This window comes from Tupaia chinensis, unplaced genomic scaffold (genome assembly GCF_000334495.1).
Source record: "Tupaia chinensis unplaced genomic scaffold, TupChi_1.0 Scaffold000086_1, whole genome shotgun sequence".
Taxonomy (NCBI): domain Eukaryota; kingdom Metazoa; phylum Chordata; class Mammalia; order Scandentia; family Tupaiidae; genus Tupaia; species Tupaia belangeri.
The window spans coordinates 999,390-1,022,350 of record NW_006159548.1 but is presented as its reverse complement, the minus strand read 5'-3'; the positions used below and the strand labels follow the sequence as shown (position 1 = coordinate 1,022,350).

At 40.5% G+C, this 22,961-nt stretch overlaps 1 protein-coding gene across 1 annotated transcript in view; it reads right to left on the bottom strand.

Annotated features, from left to right (window-relative positions):
* MOB1B (MOB kinase activator 1B) overlaps positions 1-22,961 on the bottom strand; it is a 64,511-nt gene that overhangs the window by 25,918 nt on the left and 15,632 nt on the right. The window contains exon 2 of the mRNA XM_027769749.1: positions 40-206. Within this exon, the coding sequence (XP_027625550.1) occupies positions 40-206 (167 nt within the window). The remainder of the gene's footprint in view (positions 1-39; positions 207-22,961) is intronic.

Below are 22,961 nucleotides of genomic sequence, written 5' to 3'. Positions count from 1 at the left end.
TCTATTCAGAGTCTACCAAGAAATGGAAAGGTCACTTACTGTTAACTGCAACCCACTCGTTTAGATCTTCCCCCTCAGGAAGCATGACAGCCATCCGGAGGTTGCCGCTGCCAAGTGTAGCTTCTGCATGTTTTAAGAGCTCATACTGGTGAGAACCCTCTGGAATGTTCTTCTTTGGTTTAAAAGTTTTAGAAGAGCGACTACCACTGTGAATAGAGAAGGGGGGGAAAAAGGCACTTAATATTTAAGCCATGACCTTCAACAAGATTATATTACTGGATAAGTAACATAACACAGAAGTAGTGATCCTAACTATCACGAATAAACAGCAAATGATTAAGTCTAGCCCCCTCTTAATATGAGACCTCAGCTGTTCTGGCTACTTTGATTAGAAAGATTTTAGAGTGTGTGCACTTGCCAGAGACAGAGACAGACAGAAAGGGAGAAATCTCCCACCAAGGGGGATGGCCATGCCACAACCTCTTCTCCTCTATTCTCCTCTTGGGATTTTGGGCAAGCACGCACACACACCTGGCGTGAATTTTAAGCTACCGGGTCCACGACTTGAGCTGTGGTTTTACTACATGAGAGTCCAGCAATGTAACCATTACATCATCTGCTGGTCCCTGTACTGGCTACTTTAAATCCCAGCAATATTGCTGTTCTAAACTCAGAACACACACCAACATTCTCTACTTTAACTCTCATGAGAAAGGAACTTTTAGGCTGTAATTAATCCAGATCTTCCTAAAGAATTAATGACTCAGAATTACATGTTGTAATCTTTTCTAAGGATTTAATGACTCAGAATTACATGTTGTAATCTTTAAAAAAAAAAAAAAGGCACTTTTATGATCACTTCAGTAATTTCCTTCCTTTTCATCTTTTTTTTTTTTTTTTTTTTTTTTTAGTTTTTAGTTTTTGTTATAGAGCATGTGTGCTAGCTAGAGAGATATAGACAGAGATATAGATAGAAGGAAAGTGAGAAATTGCCCCTTGGAGGATGATCATACTACAATCCCCTCTCCTCCTTTCTCTTCAGATTTTGGGTATGCACACACACATACCCGGTGTGATTTTCAAGCTGCCAGGTCTGGGACTCAAACTCCAGAGTTGGCCACGTGGAATCTGGTGCCTTAACTTCTATGCCACCTTCTGGCCCTCATCCCTATTCTCTCATTCCAGTACAAACTTGTACCTTTCTTCTTTTCTTTGTACTTGTACAGGGCATGTGTGCTTGCTGGGAAGAGAGAGTGAGTATGTGCTCATCCCCCACAAAGGGAATGACCATACTGTAATCCCTTCTCTTCCATTTTCCTCTCAGGATTTTGAGCACACACACACACACACACACACACACACACGCACCAATGTGTTTTTCAAGTCACCAGGTCCAGGACTGAAACCACACAGTCAGTCACGCAGGATCCAGTCACCTTTTTATATTATAAAATAATAATATAATATAGTTTAAAATTGTAATTTAAAAATACAAATCTTTAAATTATACTTTTTTTAAAAATTACTAGAGTTCTAGCAGATGGCATAGTGGTTACATCACTGGAGTCCCACATGGTCAACTATGGTTTGAGTCCTGACCTGGTGGCTTGAAACTTATGCTGGGCATGTGTGCATGCATGCCCAAGATCCTGGGAGGAGAATGGATTGTGGTGTGGTCATGTTCCCTGAATGATATCTCATTTTCCCTCTCACTGTCTCTGTCTCTCTCTCCCACGCGAGTAAGTACACATGCCTAAGGCAAAAACCTCTTAAAAATTAAAATAAAAACAGTAAAATTGCTGGAGGGCATATGCACTCACCAAAGAGAAAAAGGGAGAGAGAGAGAGAGAAGGAAAGGGAGAGGGGAGAGAGAGAGAGAGAGAAAGTACCTCTCAACACAACACAGTCATGCTGCAATCCTTCTTCCTCAATTTTTCCATCCTGTCAGGATTTGGGGCACACACAGGCTGCTAGAGCTGGGTTTTGAGCCATAGCTGGCCATATGGGATATGGCTTCCTAGGCATAGCATATAACTGCTGCACTATGGGGGCCAGTCCTTGTAGCCTTCTTACAACAAGCACAAAGATAACAATTTATATCATTAACACATAAAAAAAAAACTAAACCCCTAGACATACATGTTCTACCAATTAGAGGAAGCATCAGTCGTCAATCTCAATCCAGAATTCTGGTTAAGCAGTTACGTAACTAGACATCAGTATGGCTGAGAATTCTGGTTAAGCAGTTACGTAACTAGACATCAGTATGGCTGGGTTTGTCCAAGTGGTTTGCTCAAAGTTTTGAATGTGCATATATACACATGAGCGCACACATAATGTTAACATATACACACACACAGTAGATGTGTGTGTACTATATATAGACACACTAATTTTTTTTAGTAGATCAATTGAAGCTAGGCTTAGAATGGTTTAAGGTCCAGCTCCATGGTGCAACAGTAATGTGCTACTCAAAATCATAAGCTAGATCCCACATGGGGACCGTGGTTCAAATCCCTAGGCTGGCCAGCTTGTAATACAGCAGGCCATGTGAGGGCCCAAAATCTAATGAGCTAAGAAACTGAAGGAAGGAGATTGTAATGTGAACAGATCCTGCGGAGGGTGCTTCTCTCTTTCTCACTCCCAAGTATGCACATACACGTTCTATCACAAATTAAATAAAAAAAAAAAAAGTGTTTTTAAGAGTTCGTAAGAGGGGACCTGCAGATGGTGTAATGGTTAAGTAACTGGACTCCCACAGTCAACCACAGTTCGAGTCTTGGACCCAGTGGCTTGCGCTCTTTCTCTCTCTCACTCTGTTCCTGTCTGGTCAAATAAAATAAAGAAAGAAATAGTAAATAAAGTAATTCCTTTTTTAAAAAAATTAGCAGGTCGGAAAGAAAAAATTATTGATAAAAGTATGGATAAGTAGGAAATCTATAGTTGAATGTACCAAAAAATATCAAAACATTCAGACATTTGAATATTATAAAGTGGAATCCAAACAGAACACAGAAACAATGGTTACACTTTCCAAACTGTCCACTCACGTTCACCAAGATAAAGCAATAGTTCTCAAATGTGACTGTGGGGTTGTAACCAAGGAGTTTTCAAAAAGTCAATCAAGGACCGGGAACTAGCAGTTAGCATAATGGCTATGTCGCTGGACTCCCACGTAGTCGACCGCGGTTCATGTCCCGGACCCGGTGGCTTAAAAAACTCACGCCGGGCGCGTGTGCGTGCGTGCCCAAGATCCCGAGAGGAGAATGGAGGAGAAGGGATTGCAGCGTGACCATCCCCCCTGGGGGGTGATTTCTCGCTTTCTGTCTCTATGTCTCTGTCTGTCTGGCGAGCGCACGCGCCCTACAGTGAAAATCTCTCAAAAAAAAAAAAAAAAAGTCAATCAAGGACCCAGTAGGTGGCATTGTGGTTAAGGCACTGGTCTCCCACATGATAGAACATGGTTTGAGTCCTGGACCTGGCAGCTTAAAAATCACACTGGGGAGAAACAGCAGTTAGCGTAATGGCTATGTCGCTGGACTCCCGTGCAGTCGACTGTGGTTTGCGTCCCGGACCGGGTGGCTTAAAACTCATGCCGGGCGCGTGTGCGTGCGTGCCCAAGATCCCAAGAGGGGAATGGAGGAAAAGGGATTGCGGCGTGACCATCCCCCCTGGGGGGTGATTTCTCGCTTTCTGTCTCTATGTCTCTGTCTGTCTGGCGAGCGCACACGCCCTATAGCGAAAACCTCTCCAAAAAAAAAATTCACACTGGGTATGTGTGTGCCCAGAATCCCCGGAGGAAATGGAAAGAGAAGGGATTAGGGTGTGGTCATCTCCCTGGGGTGAGGGGTGGAGAAAGTGATTTCTCACTTTCCCTTTCACTGTCTCTCTTTGGGAAATGCATATGCTCTATGGCAAAAACCTCGAAAAAAAGTACTGAGGATCTTGAGATAAAGTAAGAAACTTACTATAAGTTCAAATATCCAATTTGAATGGAGGAATTTTTTTCACTCTAAAATAATGATTTTTCTCAGAACCAGCAGCTAGCATGGTGGTTAAGGCACTGGACTCCCACATGGCCGACCATGGTTCAAGTCCTGAACTCAGCAGCATGAAAATTACGCCAGGTGCATATGTGTGCATTCCTAAAATCCTGAGATAATGAAGAAGGGATTGGGGCATGGCCATGCTCCCTCCCTAGGGGGTGATTTCTCACTTTCTCTCTCTGTCTTTCTCTGATGAATGCACATGCCCTAAGGCAAAAAACAAAAACAAAACAAAACTAAAAATACAGGCCAGCAGGTGGTGTAGTGGTTAAGGCGCTGGACTTCCACATGGCCTACATGTCCCAGATCCAGAGCCTTGAAACAAGCTGGGCAAATGTGTGTGTGTGCTCAAAATCCTGAGAGAATAGAGGAGAAGGGATTGCGGCATGACCATTCCCCCAAGGGGTGATTTCTCACTTTCTCTCTCTCTTTCCAGCAAGCACACATGCAAAAATCTCCTCAAAAAATAAAAGCCTAAAAATAAAAATAAAATAATGGTTTTCTCATTGAAACATAGGTCTCTTCTCAAATGTATAATTAGATTAATTTGATACTCCTTGTCTCTAACTCTCTCATCCCCTTAATTCCACTCAATAGCCAAGAGATCTCTTTAAAACATTAATGAAATGATACTACTACTCTGCTTAGAATCAATTAGTGGCTTTCCAGTACACTCACAGTAAAACCAAATGTCAAACATTAGGTATAGTCAGGCTCTAGACCCATACTAGAGAGTATAAATTCTCCAGTTTCATCAGATAATATATTAACCAACACATTCTCTCTCAGCATCTCTAAAGTATAATTATAAAAATATAAATTTATATATGTAATTATAATTATATGAAGATAATCATGCCTACCAAGATTGATACTTATTTCTTTTTCCTCTTTTTCATGCTTTATCAAACTAGAGTGAGCAACATAATTCACCAACATATTTTACAAAGACATTTTACTAATATACATGCGATTAATTGTAAGAATATCTATCCTTTGACTACTGTGGTGCAAGTTTCCAGGCAAGTATTAAACACCCACCTTTTAATTAGCCCAATGCCGAGATCATGCAATAAAAAAGGGTGTGACAAGCAGTTGTGAAAAGGGTTGGCAGAGTACACATGAACTACAAGGATTTCAGGACAGCCAAAGCCTCACCTGCCCCTCAAACCAATCTAACTAAACCATTCTGCCCTGAAGCTTTAGGATTTTGTTTTCCTTTTTTTTATTTTTTGGAGAGGTTTTCGCTATAGGGCAAGTGCACTCGCCAGAAAGACAGAGACAGAAAGGGAGAAATTACGCCCCAGGGAGGATGGCCACGCCACACTCTCTTCTCCTTCATTCTCCTCTTGGGATCTTGGGCACGCATGCACACGTGCCTGGCGTGAGCTTAAGCCACTGAGTTGGGGACTCGAACCACAGTGAACTATATGGGAGTCCAGCGACATAGCCATTACGCTAACTACTGGTCCCGGCTTCTGTTTTCTTGATCAATGCCCCTACCAGAGCTGTTCTTCTACCAAATAAGTAAATCTACTTCATAAGACCTTATATTTTAGTAGTTAAAAAAAATTTTTTTTCAGTTAAATTTTGTGAAGGCCAGCTTTGACACATACCAGTTGTTAGCTCAAGGAAAATATCTAACTTTCCAGAGCCTGTGTTTTTTTTTAATAGCAAAAGCCTAATGATAGTATCACCACTATACATGGTAAGAAAATTTCAAAAAGATAAAATAGCATGTATGAAAAAAAAATCACTTCAAAATGTAAAATGCTCCAGCTGGCCCTGTAGCCTAATGATTAAGGGAGCCTGATCTCGCCTGGCTGATCGCAGTTCAAAAATCAGGGCTGACAGCTTGAAAAACGTGCCAGGCACATGTGCATACAAGTCCCAGATCCCAACAGGATGAAGAAAATGAGAAGAGACTGTGGAGTGACCATGCTTCACTGGAGGTGCTGTCTCCTTTTCCCTGTTTCTCTGACTAGTGCTCTTGCATCCTCTTGCAATTAAGTATTCTTTGAACTGCAAAATGCTGTGCATTGTCAGTATTTCCACCCTTCTTCCCTTTCCTGAACAAGTATGACTCAGAGTAAAGAAGAAAGGTTGTGCAATACCAAAGCTAAAGTCAACCCCCAAGGTCCACCCTTAACCCAAGACTAGACAAGGGAAAATATAATCTGAACTTGGAAAAAAGTTTTATTAAAGATCAATTCAAAACAGGACAGGGACTAACAGCTGGCGTAATGGCTATGTCGCTTGATTCCCACGTAGTTGACCACAGTTCGAGTCCCAGATCCGGTGGCTTAAACTCACACTGGGAGCATGTACATGTGTGCCCAAGATCCTGAGAGGAGAATGGAGAAGGGATTGCAGCGTGGCCATCCCCCTTGGGGGGTGATTTCTCACTTTCTGTCTCTCTGTCTCTCTTGTTCTGGTGAGCACACATGCCCTGTAGCAAAAACCCTTTCCAAGGGAAAAAAAATAAATAAATAAAGATCAATTCAAAACAGAATTTTTTTCATTTCTGTTTTGCTTTGTTTCAGTTCTATTCCCTATGCTCACAGCAAGTTTCAGACCTTAGAATAATCTCAGGGTTAGACTGGAAACCAAGAAAACAAGGTTCTAGCCTTCTTGCTATTTTCTTAAGTTACTTAAGAAGCCATAAATTATCGTCTTTTTGTTGTTGTTGTTTAAAAGACTAAAAACGTACTTTTTATAAAAGGCTACAATTTAAAAAAGAGATGTCTGTAAAATGTTTTTAGTTCCCACAGACTCGACTATCTTCTCTGTTCGTCATTTCCATGTACTGGTCATTCATACCTCCAAGATATTTTCAGTTCTCCATTTAATTTCCCTTCTGTCCGACCCTTTTATTCAGGCAGTATACTCTAGCCATTCAAAACTCATTATTGCTTAGTATTCATTTTAAAATCTGTATTAGGCAGCCAGTTCAGAGTCTGGTGGTTAAGGCAGCTGGACCCGACATGACCAACTGCACAGCTCAAGTCCCAGATGTGGTAGCTTGAAAAACACTCTGGGGGGAACCAGCAGTTGGCGTAATGGCTATGTCACTGGACTCCCACATAGTCGACCGCGGTTCGCGTCCCGGACCCAGGGGCTTAAAACTCACACCGGGCGCATGTGCATGCGTGCCCAAGATCCCGAGAGGAGAATGGAGGAGAAGGGATTGTGGCATGACCATCCCCCTGGGGGGTGATTTCTCGTTTTCTGTCTCTCTCTTTCTTTCTCTGTCTGGCGAATGCACACGCCCTATAGCAAAAACCTCTCAAAAATAAAAAATAAAAAAAAAAGAAAGAAAAACACTCTGGGTGCGTGTGTGTGTGTGTGTGTGTGTGTGCCCATAATCCTGACTGGAGGCAGAAATGGAGAAGAGACTTCATTGTGACCATTCCCCATGGGGAGAGTGATGCTTGCCCTTTCTCTGTCTCAGGCAAGTACTCTGGAGCAATTCTTTTTTTTTTTTTTTTTTTTTTATTTTTTCTTGAGGGTAGGTAATTTTCGCTGAAGAGAGAGTGAAAGAAAAAGACAGAGAGAAATCACCCCCTTGGGAGAATGGCCACACTGTAATCCCTTCTCCTCCATTCTCCTCTCAGGATTTTAACATGCACACACACATGCCCACCATGTTTTTCAAGCTGTTAGGTCTGGGACTCGAACTGTGCAGTCAGCCATGCAGGATCTAGCCACCTTAACCACCATGCTACCAGTTGGCCCTTTCCCATATACTTTCTCTCTAGATTACTGTAAGTAATCTTTTTTGTTTGTTTGTTTGATTTTGTTTATAGATTTTTGCTATAGGGTGCCTGCACTTGCCAAAGACAGAGAAAGAGACAGAAAGCGAGAAATCACCCCCCAGGGGGCGTGGCCACGCCACAATCCCTTCTCCTCCATTCTCCTCTCGGGATCTTGGGCACGCATGCACATGTGCCTAGCGTGAGTTTAAGCCACTGGGTCTGAGACTCAAACCGCGGTCGACTACGTGGGAGTCCAGTGACATAGCCATTACGCTAACTGCTGGTCCCAATAACAGAGTCAATTCTAAAGGACAGCTCTGAACATACACCTTACAGTGTTTCAATTTGATAATTTGGTCAATTTCCTTTATTTCTTTTCCCTAGCAGGCACGTGCATTCAGTGACGACAGAGAGAGAAACAAAAAGAAAGTGAGAAAGCACCTCCCTATGGAGGTTGGTCATGCCACAAACCCCTTCTCCTCCATTTCTCCCTCCTTTTGGGATTTTGGGGCCACATGCACACCCTTGTGGCATCTTTCTCAAGCTGTCAGGTTGTGGATCCTTAAACCTTAACCACCGTGCAATAGGCTAGCCCTGTTTTTCATTTAAATTTCAGCAGCATCATTTTTTTCTCTTTAAGAGCCCATGATATACGGTAAGTTGCAGTGATATTTAGATTAATTATCATAAATAATTTCTACCACCTCAACACCATCATCCATCATTACCCTTAATTTTTAACTCCTTTATTGTTTAATCCAACTATCAACAAAGTATTTCCTAAATCTGAAGGAATGGGGGAGTGGGACAGAGGAGATTTATAGAAAAACAGGAGCACTAGAGGGGTTAAGATAGAAACCCAGGGACCAGCAGATGGTATAATGGTTATATCACTGGACTCCCACCTAGGCTATTGTGATTAGAGTCCCAGACCCCGTGGCTTTAAACTCATGCTGGGTGCGTGGGTGTGCCTGCCCAAGATCTCAAGAAGAGAATGGAGGAGAAGGGATTACAATATGGCCGTCCGCCCAGGGGGTGATCTCTAGCCTTGTGTCTCTCTGTCTCTTCAGTGAGCATACCCACCCTATAGCAAAAATCTCTTAAAAAAAAAATAGATACCAGTATATTTTGATAGTAAAGAATATGTCAGTATACTCAAAACTAGAGAGGCAAATTAACATGTATTCATTTGTGTCAACAAGTCCATCCCTTCAACGTAAGTGACTTACTCCGACTATATAACTGAATGGCAGAACTGGGATTCGATAACAGTCCATTATCTTGAAGAAGTTATTTTTTTTTTTTTTGAGAGGTTTTTCTCAGTTATAAAATGAAAATAATTATTTCCCTACTATTGAAACTCATGGCAAGAACTCCCCTAATATTAGTTCTCTTTGCTTCATCTTTACGTGCCAACCTATCATTCATACCAACAGTACCTACAAAGTCTGAATCCAGTACTAGAGATCAGGTACTCATAAACACATTTTAATTGATAGTTCCACTCAACTTGAGACTGAGAATGCCCATATTAAGATAATAATGATGAGGGGAGTCAACAGGTAGCGTGGTGGTTGGGGTGCTGGATTCCTACGTGGCTAACTGCAGTTCAAGTCTTGGACCTGGTGGTTTGTGCTCTCTCTCTCTCTCTCTCTCTCTCTCTCTCTGGTGAGCATACATGTCCTGTAGCAATATGAAAATAATGGGAAAAAAAAAAGATAGTAATGATGAGAGCCCAGTAAGTGGCATGCTAAATAAGGTACTGAACTCCTACACAGCTGACTATGGTTTGAGTCCTAGACCAGGCAGCTTGCGTTCTCATTTTCCCTCTCTCTCTCCCTCTCTGTCTCTCTCTCTGGTGAGTGCATGTTCTCTACAGCAAATTTTAAAAAATAACAATAAATAAAATTAAATTTTTTTTTAAAAAGATAATAATAATGATTAATATTAAGTAACACTTAGTGCCAGCAGGTGGCATGGTGGTTAAAGTTCTGAATTTCCATATGGCCAACTACAGTTTGAGTCCTGGACCTGGCAGCATGAAACACGCGAGGCATATGTGTGAGTGTGCCCAAAATCCCAAGAGGAGAATGGAGGAGAAGGGACTGCAGCACGGCCACCATCCCAGAAGGTGATTTCTTGCTTTCTGTCTCTCTCTGACTACTGGGACTGGGGCAAGTAGACCTGCCCTCAGGCAAAAAAAAAAAAAAGGAAATCATCCCAGACGTGAGTATGTTTGTGTGTGTGTGTGTGTGTACACAAAATCTTGTTTCCATATGGCCAACTACAGTTTGAGTCCTGGACCTGGCAGCATGAAACACGCGAGGCATATGTGTGAGTGTGCCCAAAATCCCAAGAGGAGAATGGAGGAGAAGGAACTGTGGCACAGCCATTACCCTGGAAGGTTATTTCTCTTTTCAGTGTCTCTGTCTCTATCTGTCTCTCCGGCAAGTGCACACACTCCATAGCAAAAATCTCTTTAAAAAAGAAAGAAAATAAGCTGGCTGACAGTTGCACAGTGGTGGACACAGATTTACTCTCTCAACTCATTCATTCAATACACATTCATTGAAGGCTAACAGATGGTGGGCATCCTGACAATCAAGCCAACAATTATCAAGCACATTCTACATGTTAGACACTACTAAGCACTCTCAGTTGAATATGAACTAACATTGCAGGTTTTGTGCTCAGGAGTACTGTACAGGCAATATCTCATTTAATCCTCACAGTTCTTTTTTTTTTTTTTTTGAGAGGCTTTTGCAATAGGGCGCGTACGCTCGCCCGAGAGAGAGAGACAGAGAGACAGAAAGCAAGAAATCACTTCTCCATTTCTTTTCTTCCATTCTCTTCTTGGGATCTTGGGCATGCATGTACACGTGCCTGGTATGAGTTTAACCCACCAGGTCCGGGACTTGAACCACAGTTAACTACATGGGAGTCCAGTGACAAAGCCATTATGTCAACTGCTGGTCCCAATCTTCACAATTCTATAATACACATATTGTTATTTTCTTTATGTTATGTATGACAAATCTGATGCTTAAACGACTTATATCCTTTGCTCAAGATTTTATTTTATGCAAGTTATTGCAAGAATAGTTTTTTAAAGAATTATTTAACTTTATTATGTGTTTATTTCATTTTAATTTGACTATAGAAGGACATAGTGAGAGAGAAAGAAGGAGAGAGAGAAGAAAAACAAGAGAGAGAAAACGAGAAATCAAGCCACCAAGTCCGGGAATCAAACCATGGCCAGCCATATGGGAGTCTGGCACCCTTAACCACCACGCCACCTGCTGGCCTCATCCTTTGCTCAAGATTATAAAAGTGGTAAGTTGAGGCCAGCCAGTAGCATGGTAGTTAAGGTGCTGGACTCCCACATGGCTGACCACAGTTTGAATACTGGAGCGTTGCAACATAAAATAGTTCTGGGCGCATGGGTGTGCATGTCGAAATTCTAAGAGGAGAATAAAGGAGAAGGGATTGCAACATGGCCATCCCCTGTGTGGTAATATTTCATTTTCCCTCTCTGGAGAGCACTCACACCCTATGGCAAACCACTCCCTCTTCCCCCAGCAAAAAGTGGTAAATTAAGATGCCAGGATTTACATCTCTAAAGTCCACTCTCTTACTCACTGCTCAACACTATTGAATGCTTTACCTTTATCTTCAGGGAAATTATTTCTAACAACATTTTTCCTGTATTACCACTTTTTAATTAAGTCACTCATGAGACAACACAAGGCTAATTTATTCTGAGTTATTACGCCTATTTTAAAAACAGTCTTCAAATTGCCTAACTCCATTTCCTCTCCTCACACCTATTCTAATTTATATGAATACTTAGCACATACTCTGCCATTAAGGAAAATTAAAATTCCACCCAACAGCAACTTCCCCCAAAGGTTGCCAAACACAACCATGCTTTCAGAAAGACACACACCTTTAAAAAAATGTCTGAAGCTGTCAAAATGTGCTCTAGAAATAATTTTTAAAACTATGAGTATGGAAAAAGATAATCTTGATTCAAGAAAGACAGCTGTCTAAACAAACATGTCTACTTACATTTCTGACTAAAATTTCTTTTATATCACTATTATTAATGGTAAGTGATGTTGTATTATTGCTACTGCTAGAAAAGTAAGAAATCCTTAACATGGTAGAAGAGATGACTAGGTATATTCCCAAGGGAACTAAAAACATGCCCACACAAAAACTTGCATATTGATGTTCACAGCAGGAGTATTGAGAATAGCCAAATAGTGGAAACAATTCAAAATGTCAATCGACTGATAAATGGATTACTAAAATGTAGTATATCCACACAACAGAATAGTATAGAGCCATAAAAAAGAATGACATACTGCCCCAGTCCCATGTCCAGGAGCCAGATCCCACACAGCCAGCTATAGCTCAAATCCAGGCCCCAGCGGCTTGAAAAACACACCAGGCGCATGTGCCCCAAATTACCAAGATGGAGAAAAGGAGAGAACATGCCATGGGACTGTGACCACACCCTGCTTTCTCTCTCCCTGTCTCTCCCCCATCCCACATGGTTAAATGTTAGGTTCAAGTCTCAGACCTGGTGGCTTGAGAAACGTGCTGGGATGTGTATGAGCATGCCCAAGATTCCAAAGGAGGGAGAAACAGAAGTGAAGGGATCGTTCTATGATCATTCCCCATGGGGGATACTCTCAATTTGTCTCTCGCTCTTTCCTTCCTCCCACACCCTGGCAAGCTCATACACTTCAGGAAAAAAAAAAAAGAAATTTAGAGAGATGTTTTTACTATAGGGCACATGCGCTCACTGGACACAGAAGAGACAGAAAGTGAGAAATCACCCCCCAGGAGGAATGGCCACGCTACAGTCCCTTCTCTTCCATCCTCCTCTCGGGATTTTGGACACATACACACGTGCACTCAGCGTAAGTTTAAGCCTCCAGGTCTGGGACTCGAACCGCAGTTGACCACATGGGAGTCCAGCAATGTAACCATCAGGCCATCTGCTGATCCCTCAGCAAATTTTTATTTTAAATGTAATGAAGGAGCAGTGTGGTAGTTAAGGCACTGGATTCTCACATGACTCACCACAGTTCAAGCCCTGATCCAGTGGCTTGAAAATCAATGCACTTGAGTGCATGCATGCCCGAAATCCTGAGAGGAAAATGGAGGAAAAGGTACTATGGCATGACCATCCCCTTGGGGGGTGATCTCTCACTTTCCCTTTCTCTCTAGAGTGCATGTACATGCCCTATGGCAAAACAAACAAACAAAAACACTTTAAAATTAATAAATAATGAAAAATAAGTAGCAAGTCATTAATGTTCTCACCAATTCATTTGTTGGTTTCTTTCACCCATGTATTCACTTGCATTTCTTCATTCAAACAGCATATTCTGACTACCTTCTATGTTCTAAATCATCTCATTCTCAGCCCCGGGACGCAGCACAGAATGATACAGAAAAGGTCCCTACTACCATGGTGAGGACAAGAGATAGAAGAAAACATAACACCAACAGGAAACTACTGGTTAGTGGTAAGTTATGATGAAAATAAAGGAATGATGTGACAAGCAATGTGATGTGACAAGGCACTGTACTGTAACAGATTAGAAGAGAAGGCTTCCCCAAGGCCAGAACACAAGCAGCAGTCAGCATGCCAAGGGAAGATGTGGGAAATGGGAAGGGCATTCCAGGATTAAAGGACAAACTAGAAGAAAGGCAGTTTTTTTTGGGAAAAGGGAAAAAAGTTAACCATAGCTAGGGTGTTGAGAAAATGACAGGAACTGTGGTTTGAGATGAAATTTGGAAGACTGGTAGAACCATAGTAGAGGTCGTAGTAAGGCATTCAGTTGATCATTTTAAGTATAAATGGAAAGCCACTAGCATTTTTTTAAATAGTGGTAACAAGATCTGATGTAATGTTTGTTAAAGGATCATTCTATGACTATTAAAAAAATAAAATGAGGGGCCACCAGGTGGCTTGGTAGTTGGGATGCTGAAGTCTCACATGACCAACTGTGGATCAAGCCTCAGATTCAGCTGCTTGAAACTCACGCTGGGCACGCGTTGCATGTGTGCCCAAAATCCCGAGAGGAGAATGGAGGAGAAGGGATTGTGGTGTGGCCATTCCCCCAGGTGTGTGATTTCTCTCTTCCTTTCTTTCTGTCTCTTTGTCTCTCTGGAAAGCACAACATGCTCCATAGCAAAAATTCCTCTAAAAACAAAACAAAACAGTATGTATCACATAACACCACACTAAAGTAATGTAATTCTATCCATACAAAAAGCTTGCATTAATAATGCCAGAGAGCAACAAGATACCCCACAACACAGTAATACAAATTCAATATAATTGTTTTTATTTATTTTGAATACTAGGATGGGTGCACAATAAAGTACAAATTTATAAACAAGATATGTAGTCTTGTGTGACCGCAAACGCTTCATGTAGTGAATACTAACCAACTGCAGAACAAGACCAAGATCGAGAAAGGGAATTTCCAAAACTAACACAGGGTAAGAAAGGGATTCCTCACACTAGTAATCAGTTCAAGCAATAAACAGGTAGTTAAGTGAGGAGTGGCTATGTTGTATAGCTTAAATACACAAATAGTTTTCACTTGTCAATTTAATAAATAAATAATAAGAGGGAAATCATTCTAGAAGTCATCCAGAGAATGGACGGGGAGGAGACAAAAGTGGAAACATGTAAATCAGTTACAAAACTACTGCAAAGGAGAGAATACTGCGTTGAACTAGTGGGGATAGAAGGAAAGCAGATCCAGATACTTGTAGGTAGAACCAACAGGACTCACTAGTAGGTTTCATCCGCAGACAGTATGAAGAGAGAAATAAAGGATGACTCCTAGGACTTCAGTCGTAACCAGGCAGAACGTGGGCCATATAATGAAACAGGCTAGGGAGATGGTTTTTGGACATATTAACTTGAGATATTTAGTAGACATTCAAATGGATATGAGGTAGGTAGCTGTATTAATATATACAAATCTCTTGAGGGCCAGCAGGTGGCACAGAGATTAAGGCACTGTATCCCACATGGCTGACCATGAGGTTAACCAAACTACATCTCAGAAATTCTAAGAAACCCTATTTATCTCCTATGGAGGGGTAGGTAGGGAGAAAATTACTTTTATTTCTTCTTTTTTTTTCAAGAGAAAGGTTTTGCTATAGGGTGTGTGCACTCATGGAAGAGAGAGACAGAGAGCGAGAAATCACCTCCCACCCACCCCCCCCTGGGGAATGGCCATGCCACAATCCCTTCTCCTCCATTCTCCTCTCAGGATCTTGAGCATGCACACACACATGTGCCCGACGTGAGTTTGAAGCCACTGGGTTCAGGACTCAAGCCACAGTCAACAACATGGGAGTCCAGTGATGTAACCATTATGACATCTACTGGTCCAGCTTTTATATTTTTAATAAATAAATAGTTGTCGCTTTTTCCCATGGTTTAAAATAATTCAACCATACTTTAAAACTACTATGTACTTCCTGGTAATAATAGGATTACTTTAGTTCCCTCAGAGTAAAACAACAGAATTTTCCCTGGCATATAATGCAAACACACAGACCATTCGAAAGGGTGTGACAAGAGATCAAGTATGCAGCCTTGGCAGCAATACAACCATTTTTATATCAGATCTTGAATTAACACTAGGAAAAAGATTCACCTTAAATTCCTGGAGTCTGGCAAACGTGAAGCATTAACACAATAGATACACAATGCAATCAGAGACACAGAAGTTTTAGAGGCTAAATGCTTAGAAATTAAGTTCTTATAATAAAGAAGTCATGGGGAGCTACAAAGCTACAATCAGATGGAGATGACTCCTATACTCCTACAGTTTGAACTAAACAGTCATTTTTTTCACTGGATAATGTCTAGTCATCCTTACAATTCAGGAGTTGTTTTCCTCTGGAAGCTTCCCTACTATCCTAAGAAGGGTTAAGGATGACTTCTCTGTGTTCACTCAAGACACCAACTACCATGTGTGTATTTTACAATGTACCATGTGTGTTTCAAAGGTAAGGACTTTCAGCACTACATTTCCAGAACCTAGCATAAATCCTAGGTCAGAACACATTTTCAGTGTTCATTCATTGAGTTCAACTGATAAAGGACCCCAGGTCAAATACTTGAAAGTATAGCAGATACTTTGACAACACTTGCTAACATTTGTATTATACAAATAGTTGTAATCATGACAGACACAACTAGCACAACACAGAGAATATTAAGTACAGTAAAACATATCTTATTCTGTTATTATTATTTATATATTCAACCGCTATTCATCATTTAGATTGTAAAGAGACTTTACCCAACATGATATATACCTCAGCCCAATTGAGAATACTATACACATCATCAACAGGTAATAAACTATATCAGTGTCCCACCATAGCTTATGTTTTAAACTAACATTTCAGCAACACAACTGGACAGATGGAATTCAAGCACAAAATTATAACACAAGACTAGAGAACTGGATTTGCCATGGCACTAATGGTTTATGCTTCAGGGACCTCAAATGGCAGTCCCCTTCCAAGCAATGGAAAGGACCTTAACAACCTATTCCTATGGGCATATGTTTACACTAAATTCACAAAAGTAATCCTAATGCAATTATTAAGAGTGCTGACTCTAGGACCAGCAGATGGTGTAATAGTTAACGTCACTAGACTCCCACATGGCCAACTGCAGTTCGAGTCTCAGACCAGAGGCTTTAAACTCATGCTGGACACATTTGCAAACAGGCCCAAGATCACAAGAGAATGGAGAAGAAACTGTGGTGTGGCCATCCACCTGGCGCACGGTTTCTTACTTTCTGTCTCACTGTCTCTCTCTTAAGTGCATGAACCCTGTAGCAAAAATCTGGGGGGGAAAAAAAGGGGTATTCTGGGTACTGGACTAAGGGAAAACTGAGTTGGGTATATATTTGTTCATAGGATATATGTAGTATACAATCACTTCCATGAACAATTAGATTATTGCTAGTCTGGATATTAGAGGAACCTCCAGGAAATATTTTTTACCACCAGTAGGTTGCCTTACCTGGAATCATTAACAATATGGTGCATGATGGGACCAGCAGTTAGTGTAATGGCTATGTCGCTGGACTCCCACGCAGTTGACCACGGTTCACGTCCTGGACCCAGTGGCTTAAACTCACGCCAGGCGTGTGGGCATGCGTGCACAAGATCCCGAGAGGAGAATAGAGGAGAAGGGATTGTGGAGTGGCTATCCCCCCTGGGGGGTGATTTCTCGCTTTCTGTCTCTCTCTCTCTCTCTCTGTCTGGCGAGTGCACGTGCCCTATAGCAAAAACCTCTCCCCCCCAAAAAAAAACCCAATATGGTGCATGACCCAAATCATCTAGACATGAGCCCCACTGGCGCAGAACTATACGAAAACACTGCATTTCATATATGATAAAAACACAGAATGGGGCCATCACTGTAGTTAAGGTGCTGGATCCCTACATGATGAACTGCAGTTCGAATCCTGGACCCAATGGCCTGAAAACCACGCTGGGTATGTATGCGCGAGTGCCCAAAACCCGAATAGGAGAAGGAGGGACTATGGCATGGCCAATCCTCGGGGGGGGGGATTTCTCCCCTCTCTCTCTCTCTCTCTCTCCTGTGAGCACATGAGCCCTGTGGCAAAAATGTAAAAGAAAACAAAATAAAGGTGTTTCCCCAAACTTGGGAATGATTTTAAAATATTATATGACAGTGCTAGCAAATGAGTTCTGAACCTCAAACTTTTATAAGCTACCAATAATAATAAACATATTTTGACCAGTCATGCTAGAGAGAAAAGTACATAATCTTTTCATTTTTCTCTAGAGAAAACAGCTATGCTATTTTACTAAATTGCTAATATTTGAAGAACCAATAAAAAAATATGTAGCCAAAGAAAATCTAAATTAAAAAAGTACATATTAGAGATATCAGATAATTGACAATAAAATGTTATTTTTCTTTTTTAACTTGTCATAGGGCACATACACTCAGCCCTGTGGGAGTTCAGTGTCCCAACCACCACGCCACCTGCTGGCCCAAATGTTATTTTTCTATATTCTGTGACATTTGCTGACTTCATTAGCTTTACTGAATTTGAAATTTGTGATTTTTCTTATGTGAAATATTCATTTTCCTACATAATTTTATATTTATAATTTTTTCTTCATTTTTTTCTCAAAGAGGATCCACAAAAATCTCAATTAGTCTCTATCCATTTGAAGGCTTACTGGTACTCACGGAGGAAAAATGAAAAGTTATGGCTTGGTATTACTGATTCTCTCAATTTTATCTACACATTAACCTGCTTTGAAACATTCTCACAGAAACTGCCCTTGATCATTCCCTGAAAAGCTATGCCTTCCTCCAGGCACTGTTCACTCTGCACAGCATTTTAGACTATATTTATCAAACTATGAGAATTGTTCTGGGAACAGGTATTACTTATTTGGGTATTTTCTCAGAGCTATTTTATAATGCATTAAAATGATTAATCACTGTTGTTTTCTTAAAAAAAAAAAAAAAAAGATACCATACCTTGAACTACTATCTTTAGGAAAATTTATTAAATAAAGCTCTTGCTCTTCTATCTGGGATCAGATGTTTATTCATCATTGTAGGTGAGTAGAGAACAGGATTAATATAAGAACTGATGAAGAGCTAATCTCTTTAAGGATTCAGGAGTTGAGGTACTAGGTTTCATCCCAGTCCTGTGCCCACCTAAAAGATCACTGTAGTTAAAACAGATAATAACAGTGGGGAAAAGCTAGCAGCAAGTACAGACAGCCAACAGGCAATAGACTACTTGTTCCTCTACCATAAAAGCTGAGCTCATTTTTTTTTTTTAAAGAATTATTTATCTGGGACAAGCAGATGGTGTGATGACTATGTTGCTGGATTCCCACATAGTCGACCACAATCAGTCTCAGACCAGGCGGCTTGAAATTCATGCCAGACAAGTGTGTGCATACCCAAGATCCCAAGAGGAAAATGGAGGAGAAGGGACTATGGTGTGACTATCCCTTCTGGGGGGATGCTTTCTGTCTTTCTCTCTTTGGTGAGTGCACACACCCTATAGTAAAAAAAAATCTTTCTTAAAAAAAAAAAAAGATTTATTCAATGTAATATTATTTTTTAATTTGCTACAGGGCACACACACTCACCAGAGAAAGAGAGGGAGAGAGAAGAGGAGAAAGCAAGCCCACCAGGTCTGGGACTTGAACCGTGGTTGGCTGTGTGAGAGTCCAGCTCATTAACCGCCATGCTACCTGCTGGCCCCAAACTGAGCTACTCTTAACAAACAAGAATGGAAAGTTATTGTGTATAGTAATACCTTTGATATACTTGACATACAAGGCATTTATGCTTTAAGACATAAAATTATTAAATGCAAATAAATTTTTAAAAAGCTGAGCTACGGGGGACCAGCAGTTAGCGTAATGGCTATGTCACTGGACTCCCACATAGTCGACCACAGTTCGCGTCCTGGACCCGGTGGCTTAAAACTCATGCCGGGCGCGTGTGCATGTGTGCTCAAGATCTCGAGAGGAGAATGGAGGAGAAGGGATTGTGGCGTGGCCATCCCCTCTGGGGAGTGATTTCTCGCTTTCTGTCTCTATGTCTCTGTCTGTCTGGCGAGTGCACGTGCTCTATAGCAAAAAACTCTCAAAAAAAAAAAAAAAAAGCTGAGCTATGGGCCAGCAGGTGGCATGGTGGGTGAGGTGCTGGACTCCCACATGCCTAACCACAGTTCAAGTCCTGAACATGGCTACTTGCCTTCTTACTTTCCCTCTTTCTGACTCGCTGGTCAAATGAAATAATAATAATTAAAATTTAAAAATAACTTTTTTTAAAAGCTAAGCTACTCTCTAGCAAATGGAATCTCTAGAACTATGTGAAGTCAAGTAGAAGTGTGTGGTTATATTATACACTATATATTATATTATATTATATTATATTATATTATATTAAAGACCTTTTGGGTTTACTTTAAAAAGGTAAAATATTTTCTGGAATAATGGAAGCATTCTACTGGGTTGTTAGAAAAGTCATGACATTTTTTCTGTTTTTCTAAGCAAAAATGCATCACGACTTTTTTGATAACCCAATAGTTCTTGAAAGGGTACACAAGTGTATATTTATTTTTAAATTAATCAAGTTACTAAGATCTGAGTATTTCACTTTTTGTAAATCATATAAGAGTAAGCAATTAACTCCTTGAACTTATGTACCCATATCTCTGAGCTACACAACAACGCTTCCCACAATGCTCTTAAACATGTATACAATACTTTTTTCTTTACTGACCTCTTTGTCTCTAGTTGTTAATCTATTTTGAGTTTTTGATCATGTGAAAGAATATGACTCTTCCCTCTAGAGACATAAAACACATAATATTTTGTATACAGAAATTCAGGGAAATACTAAAACCTGTTGATAAGCCCAGATAAAGAATTCCTGCCCTCCCCTGTTAGCCTTTCTCTGAGGCTATCGAGACAACATTGATTTTCTCCTGGAATCTTCTACGATCTCCACATTTATTTCCTAATCCTAGAAATTCATCTTTTGGATGAAGCAACACATTATGTTCAGAATGAGCAAGTACAGGTTTTTGAATTCAATGAAAACAATTCATAGTTTATATCTTACAGTTTATTCTTTATTAAACAATGACTAAAAGAAAGCTTTGATCTTCCTGGTAAAATAATTTAATTAAAGTTCAAAACCATGGTATTTATAAGAAATTGAATGTATTAAGTTAATATCCTGAAGAACATAAAGAAACTCATTCTGACGTCTCTAAAACCTAAGAAAATGTCCAGGAAATATCCTCATGTCTTGTATTAAATGGCAATTCTTCTTTAATTTCATAAAAGACATTGGCAACACAAATACACAAGTTATAAATCACTCCGTCCTATAAATCTAATTGTAAATACAGCTGGTTAGGTTTTTTTATTTAGAGAACATTTTTTTTTCCTTCCATTTTTCTAGAGGACACATGCACTTACCAGAGAGATAGAGAAAGCATTTCCACACACCCTCCCGGCCCTCATGGTCATAGTCACACTGCAATCCCTTCTCCATTTCTTCCTCCTTTCAGATTTTTGGTCATATACACACACACATGCCCGACATGTTTTTCAAGCTACCCAGGACTGAAACCATATAGTCAGTCACGCAGGATCCAGTACCCTTAATTAATCACCAGGCCATAGCCAGTCCTTGGAATTTTTTTGCCTTTTTTTTTTTTAAAGGTTTTGTCATAGGTACATTCACTGAAAACAGAAAAGGGAAAGTGAGGATCCTCCCCCGTTGCGGGGGATGGGGGCAGTGGAGATAGCCATACCACAATCTTTTCTCCTCCACCCCACTCTAGGAATTTTGGGTACCCACACACGTACACCCAGCATGATTTTCAAGGGTCTGAGACTTGAACCGTAGTCAGCCATGTAGGAGTCTAGTGCCTTAACCACCACGCCACTTGCTGGTCCCTTCTTTCTTTTTTTTTTAATAAGACAGGGATCACTCCTGATTTGTAAATAAAGTCTAATGAATGATTAAGATAATGTTCTTAATTCTAATTAAGATCAAAGATACTGAAGATTAAATGAGACTTCCTAAGGCAAACTTTTTTTTAAAGAATTATTTATTTTATTTATTATTATTTTTTCACATGCGTTTTGCCAGAAAGAGAGAGAGAGGATGCAAGCTGCCAGGTCCAGGGCAGTCAGCCATGTGAGAATTCCAACGCCTTAACACCAGTCCACCTGCTGGCCCCCCTAAGGCATACCTCTGAAGCATTACTTGAACAATGTGGAATATCAGCAAAGACTGAAAATAAGTAAGTACAATAATAAGTAAATAAAAAAATAAATAAATAAATGGACGAATGAATGATAAAACTTACAAAATCTTTTCATAATTATTAAAACAGAGCTGGCCCTGGGCCAGCAAGTGACATGGAGGTTGGTTAAGGTACTGGATCCCACATGGCCAGCTTCACACCAGGCATGTGTGCCCAAAATCCCAGAGGGGAGTGGAGAAGGGACTGTGGTGTGGTCATGTCCTCTGAGGAGTGATTTTTCACTTTCTCACTCACTTTGTCTCTCTCTGGTGAGTGCATGTGCCCTATAGCAAAAAGTAAGAAAAAATAAATAAAAATAAAAGGGCTAGCCCCATAGTGCTGAAGTGCTATTTGGGGAAGGCAGATCCCATTTGACCAACCTTGTTTTGAATTCTGGCCCCAGCAGCTTGAGAAACATGCCAGATACATATGCAAACATGCCCAAGATCCTAAAGGGATTGAGAAATAGAGCAAAAAGGATTGTGGCATGACCTGGCTCCTCTGGCACATGCATTCAAAAAATCAAAAAATCAGGATCAGCAGGTGACATGGTGGTTAAAGCGCAAGACATTCCCACATGGCTGACCGCAGTTTGAGTCCCAGACATGGTGGCTTCTTTTTCACTTTCCCTCTCTCTCTCTCTCTGTGTATCTCTCTGGTCAAATTAAAATAATAAATAAATGAATAAATTTAAAAATTAAATAAAATAATTCTTTAAAAAAATTTTTTAAATGAAATAAAAACACTATAAAACATTCTGAGTAAGAGTTCAAAGAAATTTAGCCAAAAATTCTCATTACAAGATAAACATCAAATCATCCATCCATCTGACAGACAATTATTAAGAATATCTACCTGGCAGCAGCAGTTAGCGTAATGGCTATGTCACTGGACTCCCATGTAGTAGACTGCAGTTCGAGTCCCGGACCCTGAGGCTTAAAACTCACACTGGGTGCACGTGCGTGTGTGCCCAAGATCCTGAGTGGAGAATGGAAAAGGAATTGTGGCGTGGCCATCCCCCTGGAGGGTGGGTGATTTCTCACTTTCTGTCTTTCTGTCTTTCCAGCCAGCGCACGCTTCCTATAGCAAAAACCACTCCAAAAAAAAAAAAAAAAGAAAAAAATATATGGGACATAAATTCTTTGGAAGAAATCTTTCCTATTAATCTGTTTAACTGGTATAAATATAAAAAGTCCAGGAAGCCAAGAAACTTTTGTGATTGCTTTTCTTTGTAGTGCAATGGTGACGGGGATGGAGGGACACGC